General features: G+C 43.4%; 1 protein-coding gene across 2 annotated transcripts in view; it reads left to right on the plus strand.

The window, feature by feature from the left end:
• Window positions 1–10,315, plus strand: part of slc10a2 (solute carrier family 10 member 2) — a 62,774-nt gene extending 52,459 nt beyond the window's left edge. For both annotated transcript variants that reach the window (XM_039745934.1, XM_039745935.1), the window contains 4 exons: window positions 1,381–1,469; window positions 4,664–4,839; window positions 7,605–7,762; window positions 9,657–10,315. In XM_039745934.1, coding sequence (XP_039601868.1) covers window positions 1,381–1,469; window positions 4,664–4,839; window positions 7,605–7,762; window positions 9,657–9,805 — 572 coding nt within the window. In that variant the 3' untranslated portion in view covers window positions 9,806–10,315. The remainder of the gene's footprint in view (window positions 1–1,380; window positions 1,470–4,663; window positions 4,840–7,604; window positions 7,763–9,656) is intronic.
• The last annotated feature ends 4,392 nt before the right edge of the window (window positions 10,316–14,707 follow it).

A 14,707-nucleotide genomic window follows, 5' to 3' on the forward strand; every position in this document is an offset into this window, starting at 1 on the left:
CCGCAGTTCATTAAATGTCACAGCTCGTGACCTTGTAGACAAAATGATTTGAGAAGATGGCATTCAGCCTGACAAGCTTGTCCACCCTGTTCACTGAGATTCTCCAAAAAACATCATCAAGATTTGAAAATCTCCCAAGGCTTTGTCACATTTGGCGACATTTCCAGCAGTTTTCAGTCACAGTCTTCGTTTACATCGTCTTAGCGAGTTACCAGCATGCTCCTGTGAATCTGATCGTGTAATGTCATTGGTCTATGACTCTCTTCAATACAATCACAGACATACTGTACGACAGTCAGTAAAAGTCAAAGAGGAAATGATGCGGTGTAATGTGTGATGAATCTGTGAGACTGAACCACCAAACGACATTAATAATTGAAATAGTTTGTAATGAGATGTACTATTTGGGCTTCTCATCGAGAGACCACTGCTCAGTGTAAAGTCAGGCAGTCCACTCGGTGGGCAGCAGGCCTTCAGATCAGGCTACAGTACTCGGATCGTTATTAGAACAATTGTGATGAGAACAGTCCATTCAGTCCATCCTGTTCACTGAGATTCTGTAAAATAACATTATCGAGATTTGGAAATCTTTAAAGGCGCTGTCACATTCGATTTTTAAGTCGTAGCCTCCATTTATGTCATCTTAACGTGTTGACCGTGTTCTCTTATGCAGCCCATCACATAAACTGACATGCCCAGTGGTTCACTCCAACTAGTCTATGGCGCCTTTCGATAAAGTCAAGACATAAGACAGTCAATAAAGGCTAAAGAGGAACTGATGCGGTGAAATGTGTGATGAATCTGTGAGACTGAACCGCTAAGCGACATTAATAATTGAAGTATTTTGAAACGAGATGAACTGTTTGTTCCAAGAAACCGCTGCACTATGTAACAGCTGCCAGTCCACTTGGTGGGCAGCAGGCCATCAAATCAGGCCACATTTCATGACCTTGTACTCGGAATGTTATTAGAACAATTGTGACGAGAATACAGGCCATTCAGCCAAACAAGCTGGCTCATCCTATTCACTGTGGTTTATATCATCTTAGTGAGTTGTGCTCCCGTACAGCCGATCACATAAAGTAACATGCCCGGTGACTCACACCAACTAGTCTATGGATTAATAAATAAAATACATTTATATAAAAAATGTATAAAAATTTGATCAAATGAAACAGGCATAAAACAGACAGTAAAGGTCAAAGAGGAAATGATATGGCGTAATGCGTGATGCATTTGAACTAGCAAAATACATTAATAATTGAAATATTGAATATATCGGTGAACCGATGTCTCATCATATTGAACTACCTGAAACGTTCACTTTGTGCCACCTTAGGTAGTTGATACTCACAAAGTGCTTCTGTTTGTGTCTTCCAGGCATCACGTTAGTGACCCTCCTGATTCCTGTTGCCTTGGGAATGTATGTGAAGCACAGGTTTCCAAAGAAGGCAAAGATCATACTTAAGGTAAGGAGACAAAGAGAGCTGACAACTGCACTGAACAGGGCGATAAGGACGGGATGCACTCAGTTAGCGAGCGGGCGAGCGAGCACTGAGAAGAGGGGTATGGGCAGGTGAATCTTCCTTCACTGTACTGGTGGGCAGAGATCTTAAGACCTGGTACCATCATCATAAGAAGTGATGAACAAGAGAGAACGAGAAAATACCAGACTGCTAAAACGATCAAAACGCACACAGAGAGTCTAAGTGTAAAAGCTCGTTTCGGACGGCCTCCTCTGGCCTACAGTATGTGTGGTGATGACCTGCTCAAGTCTGGCATGTCGCTCAGTAACTATCATATGTCAGAGAAAAAAACAAAAACATATTTCTTGACATAAGTAATACTGTTATGAATGGATTTCTTTTTTTTGGATACATTCGAGATTTATTTTGCCATTCTTTTATACGCGAGTATAGGTTTTATCAGTCGCAGAACTTGATTCTGACGTTACTCCGATTCTAAGACGTTATTCTATAATACATATCGTTTTCGGGCGACATTTTGAACTCCACTCTGCTGACATTCTGTGGAGTTTTGTGAGGGTGTTGCTAAACGATTGATTCGGAAATGTTCAAGGTTCACTTGTCAGTCAAAGGTATAAAGTTCATCCCAAACACTTCCTTTTTATCCAAGTTTGCAGATTGTCTAAAGTATCCTCTGTGTACTTTTCTTTGGTTATCCATCCATCCATCCATCCATCATCCAACCCACTGAATCCGAACACAGGGTCACGGGTGTCTGCTGGAGCCAATCTCAGCCAACACAGGGTGCAAGGCAGGAACCAATCCCGGGCAGGGCACCAGCCCACCGGAGTGTTTGGGTATCCTTCTGTTTTTTTGTTGCAATAGACTAACAGCTGTAGACCTCCAGAGCTCCACTCCATTGAGGGGGCTGTTGCTTTATATTATATATCAGTGACTCCTGGTTACACTATGCTTAGGATTAGTATTTGAGGTAGGGGGAGCAGTTATCTGACTCAAGTCAAGTAAACCATGTGACAAAAACCTGCAATCCAATTGGTTGCCCAGCAGAGTTACTGACTCGCAGAGCACCGGAGGTCTGCAGCTGGACCCATCTCTTTAATTTGACCCATTTTCTGTTCCCAACGGAAAGGATTGTCGAAATTACGACAGACGTTCGTTTTTGCTTTTTACTTGTTTTTTGACGTTTCTTCCCTTAGTCATCTCTGTTACATTTTACTCGTGTTCACTTATGCAGTAAACCATTACAGAGAGCTGTACACGACACGTGGCTTATTGGGAGTGTTGTCTTAGACAGAGCACCTTGTAGAGGTTTAACGATGGATAGAACATCTGAAATGTATGAACACCTCTTTTGTTTGTTCGTTCGTTATTTGTTCCAAGCTTTTTCCAGAAGCTCAAACAATATCATAACAAACAACAAGGACAACCTCGAACAGTCACAAGAATTACAAAAAAGTAGAGAAAGCATCTCATTTGGCTAAAGATAAGAGAGCAGTCCCAGTGAGGCACTATACAATTTTCTGGGGGTATAGAGGAGCCCCTTTAGCATTTCTTGACACACTTCTGCTGAATAATTTGTTGGCTGAAGGTCCTCAGTGTTGGTGTGTCACAGAGGGGATCCGTAACAAGGTTGATAATGGCACTTGGTTTTGTCTTCATTCCACCACAACCTCCAGCAGGTCCAGAGGACATCCCATAACTGAGCTTTCCTTCTCAATTAGCTTGTTGATTTGGTGGGCCTCACTTGAAGCAACCAGCCCAGCACGCCACACAGGCCATCACAGAGTTATAGAAGACATCAACAGAACTCACACTAATCTCACAATGTGAAATATTACTACATTTTAGGTTCATAATACACAATGCTTTCAATGCAACTTTACAATTATTGTTGTAATCAACAAGGAAATCCTAATGTTTCCAACCCAAGAAAAATGTGTCACCATGATTAGGTTTTCCAGCCATTCATTATCCAACCCGCTATATCCTAACTACAGGGTCACGGGTGTCTGCTGGAGCCAATCCCAGCCAACACAGGACGCAAGGCAGGAAACAAACCACAGGCAGGACGCCAGCCCACCACAGTGATTAAGTTATTCTAAAGTTTATTTACTGACTTGTTTGCCATTCCATTCACCAGTACTGCCACTTCTTATTGCCATCCATGCCTTTCTTTATTACAGGGGTTCTTAATCTGAGGTCCGTGGACCCCCTAGCGGGTCCATGGATGGGTTTCAGGGGATCTGTGAGGGTCAGATAAAAATTAACATTTATAACATTCCCACAGTCCAAAGACATGCAGGTTAGGTGCATTGGCAATTCTAAATTGTCCCTAGTGTGTGCTTGGTGTGTGGGTGTGTGTGCCCTGCGGTGGGCTTGCGCCCTGCCTAGGGTTTGTTTTCTGCCTTGCACCCTGTGTTGGCTGGGATTGGCTCCAGCAGACCCCCCATGACCCTGTAGCTAGGATGTAGCGGGTTGGATAATGGATGGATGGATGGATTCACCATACAGGCCGGTACTGTTGATTTAGAGTAGATGATATAGCAGTAGTAATAATGGTAGTAGAAAACGTAGTAGTAGTACATCTGTTTTAATTTGCACAAGAGGATTGTATTTCATAATTATAATGAGGAGCCATTACTTTTTGCATAAAAAAATGAATTTTTTTTTTAGATTTTTTACTTTATTTATCGAGATTTGATTGTCCCATACATTAAAGTAAATTATATTCATTAAATGCAAAGTTGTGTTGTATGTGAATATTTCTGTGGAAGGGGGTCCATCGCTTTCATCATTATTCTTAAAGGGGTCCGTGACTCAAAAAAAAATTAAGAATCACTGATTTATTCTGCCGAGTGAGTGTGACCAGTAGGTGCGTTCTTGAGATTTTTGAGATACGGTGGTTGGCGGGTTATTAATAAAGATTGTGTTGTGCGTTCAACCGCCTCATGGTGTCCAACTCTCGGTTACTGCTTAACTGCCACAAATACGGCCCACTCTTCTCTGTGCTGGTGGGACCCATCATTTAGTCCAGCAGGTTTGGAAGAGAAACCTTCTACCTTGATAGGTTAGGACAGGTGAAGACACATTATGAAGAACAAACCTGTCCGAGCTCCATAAAAAAACAGGCTGGTTCAGGAATTCGCGCTGACTCGATCTTCTTTTCTTTCCTTCAGACTGGCTCTATCGTGGGGGTGTGCTTGATTGTGATCATCGCCATCGTCGGAGGAGTGCTCTATCAGTCTTCGTGGGTTATCGCTCCATCTTTGTGGATTATCGGCACAATATATCCGGCCATAGGCTTCGCCCTCGGATTTCTGCTAGCGCGCATAGTCGGCCTGCCGAGCTACAGGTGAGTCTCACTTTAGCGCTCATGATCTGAAATCAGATCCGCCACCATCCCTGTCTAAGTTTGTAGATTAACCCTTTGTGGCATCTTTGGAGGCAGACTTTAAATTATTCAAGAGTGTTGGTCCCCCCACTCATCAGTGTCCTGCTGCTCCATTAGATGCAGTTCTTTAATCACAGGTACAAGTGGCAAAGGTTAACACACATGGAGAATAAAAATCTGTTTTAATATCGCAGACTGTCAAAGAATCGTGCGTGGTTTCTCCCGTATGAACTCAATTTCCCATGGTGTTGATGGTGGCATTCCTGAAAGTGATTGCTCTCATAAACTATCATAAGAAATAAGTAAATAATCACTACATAAATCTTTAATGAACACACTGACTATATGGCTACACCGTGACAATACAATGAAATTCTTACCAGCACGAGCTACTAAACACGCAACACATCAGCGCTCCCCAGCACCGTAATTAGAGCGGAGAAGTACCAGACCTTGAAAACGGATGTCTTCTTACAGACGATGTTTGCCATGAACACACTTATATGATACACACAGTGCCTATAAGAAATATTCCCCCTTGTGGACTTCCCATTTTTATTGAATCACAGTGGACTTCATTCATTTTAGTTCTTTACGAAAAGAGTTGCAGGAGTCAGGAACGAACTACCGAGCCATGGAGTTGAACCAGAAACCTGGATGACCCTTAAGAAGGATCTGAATGAGAGAATTGGGGAGCTAAACAAACGAGTGGACTGAATGGTCTCCTCTTGCTTGTCAGATTTCCTCAATTTTTAAATGATGGATTTTAAAGTTTTTCTTACATTTATACTTTGTAAAAACAAAGTAAGGAGAGAGAGAAGTGAGAGAAACTTCATATAACTGCTGTTTCAAAAAAGAGAAATGAAAGGCGGGTGAAAGTGATACGTTTCATCTTTTCAGACGGGTGTTTGTATACGACTGCCAAGAGATGGCGGTTCTTCTGGTTAACAGGTGGAAAAGGCGTCAATCTTCTGGTCTGCAGCGGGAGGGAAAAGGAAGGCGTTATCGTAGAGTGCCAACCCCTGCAGCGGCGGGGAATTACGGTCACCAGAGCCCTTAAACTGTCCCCATGGGCGGGCACGTGTGTGACATTATTTAACATTTTTCAAAATCCGTTGTGAGGCTGTTCACGCTGTTTGATGATAATGGCTGACTTACTGACTGTATGCACGGTACAATTAGAAAGCACTCGGACCCCTTGCCTTTGCTCCACTTTTTGTTCGGTTGTAGCCTTGTGCTAAAATCATTTGCATTTATTTTTTCTCCTCATACGACGACACACAATACAAGAGCTTGTTATAGAACACTTGTTTCGTTATACCTTTGTGAAAGTGTTTATTTTATATTCCAGTAACCACTTGAATGAGACCAATTCTGTCTCTGCCTCTCTCGCACACGCACACTCACACTCACACACGCATACATGAAAATGTCACTATTTGAAAATACTATGTCATTTGAACATTGGACAAGATTATTCTTGAATAAAGGTGCACTTGTTTTGGTAGATCTTTTCTAAAAGTATTTGATATTTAAACTTCAGTCTTCAGGCATTATACATTTCACGTCAACATTTTATTAATTTTTACTATAACATGAAAAAAGTTTCAACATTTCTTGCCTCGCATTTCCTGTCATCCTACATTTATGCAGATCGTTGTAGACACAGAACACGCATGCCATGTATGTCTCTACCTTGCACAACTCCAGACACCTCACATCACGATAAACACACTTGAGCTGGGAGAACTTCAGCTGTGTCGGTGGGAGATGGGATAAAGTAGCAGGCTGCCTGCTGCTTGTGCTGATCGGCACATTTGTAATTTCCCCTTGGGATTAATAAAGTATCTATTTATCTATCTATTTGCAAAACAAAAGACGTTAATGGAGAGGTGTGAAGGAATTTAAGGTGGCCCGGCATTACAAGTTTTTTCGTAGGCATTAGGGATTCTAGTGTTTAATGAGGTCCAGTCAACTGAACTGACCAAAGGTGGACTCCAGATAAGGTGTTGAAACAACTCAGCAATGACCAACTGAATGGGGCGATCCCGAGCCAAATTTCCATCCATCCATCCATTTTCCAACCCGCTGAATCCGAACACAGGGTCACGGGGGTCTGCTGGAGCCAATCCCAGCCAACAGAGGGCACAAGGCAGAAACCAATCCTGGGCAGGGTGCCAACCCACTGCAGGACACACAGAAACACACCCACACACCAAGCACACACTAGGGCCAATTTAGGATCACCAGTGCACCTAACCTGCATGTCTTTGGACTGTGGGAGGAAACCCAGGCAGACATGGGGAGAACATGCAAACTCCACGCAGGGAGGACCCGGGAAGTGAACCCAGGTCTCCTAAATGCGAGGCAGCAGCGCTACCCACTGCACCACTGTGCCACCCCCCGAGCTAAATTTCAAGAGTCTAAATACTTGTGTCAGTGGGATATTTCTAATTAATCTGTAAAAAAATCCTAACATCCTCTGGAGTATTGAGTGTTGCTTGATAAGCAAAAAAGGAGAAAAAATAATTTAAATGATCATAGCACTAAATAAATGTGAAGGGCTCTGAATATTTTCTAAAGGACTCTGAGGGAACTGTACATTGAGATCATTTGTTCCCAACAAGAGAAAACCATCGCAAAGAAATAATAGGGACAGTACCTCTCACCAGTCAGGGAAACCATCAAAGACCAGAAGCTGATTTCACGATGCCTTTCCTTTTCAGGGCTCGTACCGTAGCATTGGAGACGGGTTTCCAGAATTCCCAGTTATGTAGCACCATTGTCCAGCTGTCATTTAGCCTGGAGGAGCTGGAGATCATGTTCAGTTTCCCACTCATCTACAGCATCTTCCAGATAGTCTTCGCTGGTGTGGCAGTTGGAGGTAAGCAAGTTTAAAAAGTTTGTCTTCTTTTTAAATGCTAACATTTTGTGGGCCTCCCAAGTGTTATAACCTGTAGGCATGCTAAACTAATTTTAAAAAAATGAATACACAGAAAATGTGCTGCCAGACTACCAAGGTTTTGAAGCAAAAGTGAGCCTGATAAAACCAGAAACATGGCATTAAAAGTCACTGAGATACTCGGACACTAAGCAGAAGAAAGCCTAATGGATCAGACGGCAAGGGTTCCCTTGATTCTTTTGTCCCTACATGAAACACGACGACTAAATGACAAATAGACCAGTATTAACAGAAATAATCACAATAATACATGAGACAACGAAAAAGAAAAGAAATAAGAGAATATAGAATAAGCCAGGGAATTAATCCTGGTTAATAACTTAGCACAGTGATCCCGATTAAACAGCACATGGTATTAAATGTCTCAGAGATACTCAGCCAGTAGACAGAAGAAAGTCTAAAGGATGAAACTGCAAGTGTTTGCCTCATTCACTTGTCTCTATGTGAACAGATGGGAGTGCCTGACTGCAGTAAACTAGACCTGAAAGAGGCGATACACTGTCAAACATCCCTCTGGGGACAAATGAAGTTCTATCTGTTGTAAATACGTAGACGCTTGGTGGCGCTATTGAGCACCTTTTTTCCTAACAGACAGTACGCAGTACACAGAGTAAAATCACCCAGAAGTTGATTTTTAATTATTTTCTTCAATAAAGTGCCCCAAAGCACCTCCACCACCATGAACAATAAATCAATAACAATATCTCAATCCTCCTCTCCACCCAGCAGCTCTGCCACACCCCCTCCCAACTCCAGCTCAGCTTCCTGGGTTTCAACCAGTCCTTTAAGTAGTCCTTGACCCAGAAGTGTTCCTTCTCTGTGTCAAATGCCACATCCTCCTTCCTCAAGTAGCCTGGAATTACTGCAGGCTTCTGTCATCAGTAGGCTTCTTGGGAGCTCCCCCATGTGGCACCCAACAGGGCTGAAGAACCGGACTCCATGTCCCATGATGCCCTGAGGGAATCCAGGGGAACCATTTCCATCCAGGGCAGCTGCCATCTAGCGTCCCGGGGGACGTAGTGCCCTGAAAAGGCTGCTCTTCCTCCTTCTTTCTGTTGAGGGACGTCCCAGCCAGACTGAAACCCCGGCCGTCCATCACATTGTCTATCGTGTATAAAGTGCCTCTACTGTCTGTCTATCTATCTATCTATCTATATATCAGCAATGGACTCTAGCTGCAGACCTCCAGAGCTCCACACCATTTAGGAGTTTGTCGCTTTATATTATACCTCAGTGATAACATCTGTATACACTGTGGTTAAGATTAGGGTTGGGGAGGAGTTATCTGACTCATGTCAGGTAAACCACATGACAAAAACCTGCAATGTGATTTGCTGTCCATCAGAGCAAGGGCTGTGGAGTCGGTAGATAAATCCTTCAACTCTGACTCCTTAGTTTCCGGTTCTTCTGACTCCGACTCCTCTGTATTTAATATGCTAATGTATTTTCCATGTTGATTGAAGGAAGGCAACATACACGTCATTTAACCACAGAATGACTGGCTAGGAAGCTGACTCTCTACCGTATTGGGACAATTTAAACAAAAGACAAGAACCTCTGAACACACATCAGGCCATAGCACACACCTCCACCTACATTATTGCACTTGTTTACACTCAACTACTTCACGGCTCAATTACGTTTTACAGCCTTAGATAAAAGTCAAAAAGCCCACGGCAATAAAACACCTTTGATAAGAAGCGACCAAGAGCTACTAGTCAAGGCTGTGCTGAGGCCCCCCGTGTTCATTATTAACGTGCAGATGACTTTCGCTGGCCGGCTGCCTCTTTAATCTGACTGTCCCTTTTTCTTGCAGGTTATCAGCTTTACAAGAGAAAGTGTGCTAAAGTACAAGACTGCGAGAAGGAGCTGCCTCAGGATGCATTGGGGTCAAAGGTCGGCGAGTGCAACGACGGCTTCATCATGGATGGCACTTTGATGAGCACCAAGAACACCGCGCTCTGAAACAGCGGAAGAAGTGCAGCTGTAACACAGGAGGGTGTCGGGAGAAGGGGAGGACCGCTCAAAAGGCCCGCTTCCCGCAGGACCCCAAACCCAAATGTTTATTTTCTAGTGTCACCAAATGCCATCGGTAAGGGTGGTGAAGGTGGCGTGAAACTCTTAAGATCATCTTGTTTTAGAAGAGCACGTCAGAGAGCCGGATGTGGTGTTGGCGCAATGTGGGCCACACACGGGGGGCTTTACGAGGCGGGAGGGGCATAGCCGCCCCAGAGAACCACTCCAAGAAAATCGCACTACTGTTAACAAACGAAGGACAAATCTTATAAAAAGATTTATTTAAGACTTGTAATGTACGTAGTTTGTGTCAAAAGCAGACATGTTGGACCTGTAGTTACCATGAAGAATTTATCCACCTTGTATTGTAAATTATTATATATTATTTTTATTATTAATATTATTGTGTCTTGTACAAAATATAAAATAAACCAATCCAACAAGTAATTTAAAACACAATCCTCTGGTTTCTTGAAAGAAGTCGTTTGTAAGATACGGGGCCAAGGGAAGGCATCGTCATGGCAGACGAGCCACACAATGTGGAAAGCCAGGCTGAGATGGACATCATCTGCTGGCACAAAGGTGTGACCGTGCCACCCCGGGGAAGGACCCAGTTGTACAAATTCACGACTTGGGGTGTCAGTAGATGAGAGTGAGCAAGCAAGGGTTGGAGTAAGAGAGAGAAACTAGTCCAAATCAGGAATCTCTTTAATTCCAGCAGTGCCCATACTATTTTTCAGATTGCCATTGTAACAAATTAGGTGCAGTCCCCGTGGTGTCAAAATATAAATAAATATAATTACAAAAGGATAAGAAGAAATGAGGTAGAACATTCAACATAATTGCACATGAACACTATTACACAACGTGTCATCTATTGCACTGCTGCATTGGAGGTGATGAGGTGGCATTTAGTGGCCTAATAGCAGCAGGATAGAAACTGCTATTCAGTCTATTTGTCTTTGTTCGGATGCTCCGAATTCTTTTGCCTGATGTCATGAGCGGGGTGTGAGGAGTCTTTTAAGATGTTTCCTGCTTTCCTGAGGCAGCGAGAGCTGTGCAGTTCATCCAGAGATGGTAAAGAACAGCCGATGATCTGCTGGGCAGTCTTTACGAACTGCTGAAGTGTTCCTAACCCTAACCCTAACCCTAATTTACAGTGGTTCCCAAATCAAAAGTGAGGAAAAGAACAAAATGGAAGAAAAAAAAGTCTTCTTGCGTCCAGCTTACAAAATGGATCAGGCTGAAAAACAATGATCAAAACAAAATGAAAAACTAAGCACCTACTACATACACAAAAGACAGTACGTCCGTATCTCCACTACTCAGTAGCACAGATCTACATTAAAGCCTGAAGACCTGCTCAAAAGACGACCTCTGGCGTTCGCACCCTGGCTTTATATTGCGTACAGTCCACACTATTTAAACATTCTTGCTCTCTCGTGAGGGTGAAGTGGGTGGAGAAGAGTGTCAGGCGTGAGAGGGGTACCAGCAAGAGTGACAGGGAAGGTCTACAGGACGGTAGTGAGACCAGCTATGTTATATGGGTTGGAGACGGTGGCACAGGAGACAGAGCTGGAGGTGGCAGTGTTAAAGGAGTTAAGATTTGCAGCTGTGACGAGGATGGACAGGATTAGAAATGAGGACATTAGAGGGTCAGCTCAGGAGGAACGGTTGGGAGACAAAGTCAGGGAGGTGAGATGGTGTTGGTTTGGACATGTGCAGAGGAGAGATGCATGCTGGGTATATTGGGAGAAGGATGGAAAAGAGGAAGGTCTAAGAGGAGGTTTATGGATGTGGTGAGGGAGGACATGACGGTGATGGGGGTAACAGAGCAAGAGGACGAGGACAGAAAGATATGGAAGAAGATGATCCGCTGTGGCGACCCCTAACGGGAGCAGCAGAAAGAAGAAGAAGAAGAAGAAGAAGAAGCTCTCTCGTGAGGCGCATACCCGTCTGTCTTGGTGACGTGTGGGCTCCACGTTCAGACTTTGTTAAGTGAATACTGTTTAACTTTCTCCCGCGTTCACTCCTGTACTTTGCGACACATGTGAACTCCCTTTTTGCCGGCTATTTAAAAGCGGAGCTTTTTTATCCTTCAGACCTGATTTTAAATACAGTGGAACCTTGGATTGCAAGTAACTCGGTCTGCGAGTGTTTCGCTAGATGAGCTCAAATTTTTAGTAAATTCTGACTTGATAAATAAGCAAGGTCTGGCAACATGAGTAGTACGGATACGCTTTGTCTGGTGAACATCACATGATCACAACTGAGCTGATGGTCCTCCTCTCTCTTGCTGCGGGATTGTGGTTAATTGTCAGTTGGCGTTCCTCACTCATATAGTCAACATTCGTACGAGTGTATATTATTTACTACAGCATTGTGGCCGTGTGTGTGTGTGTGTGTGTGTGCTGTGACATGCGAGTCCCCGTCTTGCACCCCAAAACATGAGGCCGAGTCTCAGTACTTTAGCGACACCAGTTTTATTCAGCTTGAAACAGGAACAGCGCCGTTATTTACTGTAGCGGGATCTGCCGCTCTCCTATACACAGACACAGCAGTCAGGCAGGGGCATGGCCAGGTTATACTGTGCCCTGCGCATTTATAATGTTCCTTGCTCCTTGTACCACCCATCGATGGCAGTGGCTTATAGCATGTCTGCGATCTTTTCAGATTCGCTTTTACATTGAACTGCTACAGCGCTGGGTGCCTGCCGCTGCTTCGGGACGCCAGTTGGGTGGAATCCCACAAGAGTTTAGAAACTCACTCACACCCGCCATGATTCTTTTCACAGGTAAAGTGCAGGTTAATTGGTTTTATGTTTTTTTACTTTTGATTTTGTATTAATCATTTTTATATGAATAGTTTTGGCTTGTGGAACAAATCAAACGAGTTTTCATTATTTTTTATGGGGAAATTCGCTTTGATATACGAGTGCTTTGGATTGCGAGCACATTTCCGGAACGAATTATACTCTCAAACCGAGGTTCCACTGAATACTACTTTCGCGCTCTCTCCTCCAGCGCACCTCCACACTTGGCCGTCAGAAACCGTGAACGTGTTCTATAAGCGGCCCCAGACGTGCGCCTTGGCGTTAGCAAGTTTGAACCCCACAGCTGACTCTCGGAGCACACGTAGGCCTCCAGGCAGCCCTTCAAACATCCCGGCACTCAAACCGCCACTAACACTTTGTACCGCTGCTGTGTTAATCTGTGTAGGGGCAATAAAACAAGTAATGAAAACTTTATTTCTTTGAATTTTTTTTCCCCCCAAAAGCTGATCGGCTGCCTCTTTATTTGCATTATTTATGGCCTCTGAGCTTGGCTTATTACAGTGCCCACTGCTTTTAGCAAAGGTTTTAAGTGTGCCACTGTGATCGGTGAGGGTTGGTCATATGCATTTCTAGCGGGTGCTTATAGTGGGTGAGGAGGGCAACACAACACTTTCTTGCCACCACATCAACCACCACTCACCATGCAGCACTTGACACTTTTACTCAAGGTTCGGTTAAAGGAGGCATGCGAGATGGAGCAACAAATATGTATAAAAAAAAAAAATTGGCCGATTAATTCAAGCAACAAGAAATTAAAAAAAAAATAAAGAAATTACATATATACAGTTGTGCTTGAAAGTTTGTGAACCCTTTAGAATTTTCTATATTTCTGCATAAATATGACCTACAACATCTTTAGATTTTCACTCAAGTCCTAAAAGTAGATAAAGAGAAACCAGTTAAACAAATGAGACAAAAATATTATACTTGGTCATTTATTTATTAAGGAAAATGAGCGAATATTACATATCTGTGAGTGGCAAAAGTATGTGAACCTCACGGATGATCAGTTAGTTTGAAGGTGAAATTCGAGTCAATGGGATGCCAATCAGGTGTGAGTGGGCACCCTGTGTTATTTAAAGAACAGGATCTATCAAAGTCTGCTCTTCACAACACATGTTTGTTGAAGTGTATCATGGCACCAACAAAGGAGATTTCTGAGGACCTCACAAAAAGAGTTGTTGATGCTCCTCAGACTGGACAATGTTACAAAACCATCTCTAAAGAGTTTGGACTCCACCAATCCACAGTCAGACAGATTGTGAACAAATGGAGGAAATTCAAGATCATTGTGACCCTCCCCAGGAGTGGTCGACCAACAAAGATCACTCCAAGAGGAAGGCACACGTGTAATAGTCGGTGAGGTCACAAAGGACCCCAGGGTAACTTCTAAGCAACTGAAGGCCTCTCTCACATTGGCTAATGTTCACATTCATGAGTCCACCATCAGGAGAACACTGAACAACAAAGGTGTGCATGGCAGGGCTGCAAGGAGAAAGCCACTGCTCTCCAAAAAAACATTGCTGCTCATCTGCAGTTTGCTAAAGATCACGTGGACAAACCAGAAGGCTATTGGAGAATGTTTTGTGGACGGATGAGACCAAAATAGAACTTTTTGGTTTAAATGAAAAGCGTTATGTTTGGAGAAAAGAAAACACTGCATTCCAGCATAAGAACCTTATCTCATCTGTGAAACATGACGGTGGTAGTATCAGGGTTTGGGCCTGTTGTGCTGCATCTGGGCCAGGATGGCTTGTCTTAATTGATGGAACAATGAATTCTGAATGATATCAGAGAATTCTAAAGGAAGATGTCAGGACATCTGTCCATGAACTGAATCTCAAGAGAAGGTGGGTCATGCAGCAAGACAACGACCCTAAGCACACAAGTCATTCTACCAAAGAATGGTTACAGAAGAATAAAGTGAATGTTCTGGAATGGCCAAGTCAAAGTCCTGACCGTAATCCAATCGAAATGTTGTGGAAGGACCTGAAGAGAGCAGTTCATGTGAGGAAACC

The sequence above is a fragment of the Polypterus senegalus genome, chromosome 2 (genome assembly GCF_016835505.1).
Source record: "Polypterus senegalus isolate Bchr_013 chromosome 2, ASM1683550v1, whole genome shotgun sequence".
NCBI lineage: Eukaryota > Metazoa > Chordata > Cladistia > Polypteriformes > Polypteridae > Polypterus > Polypterus senegalus.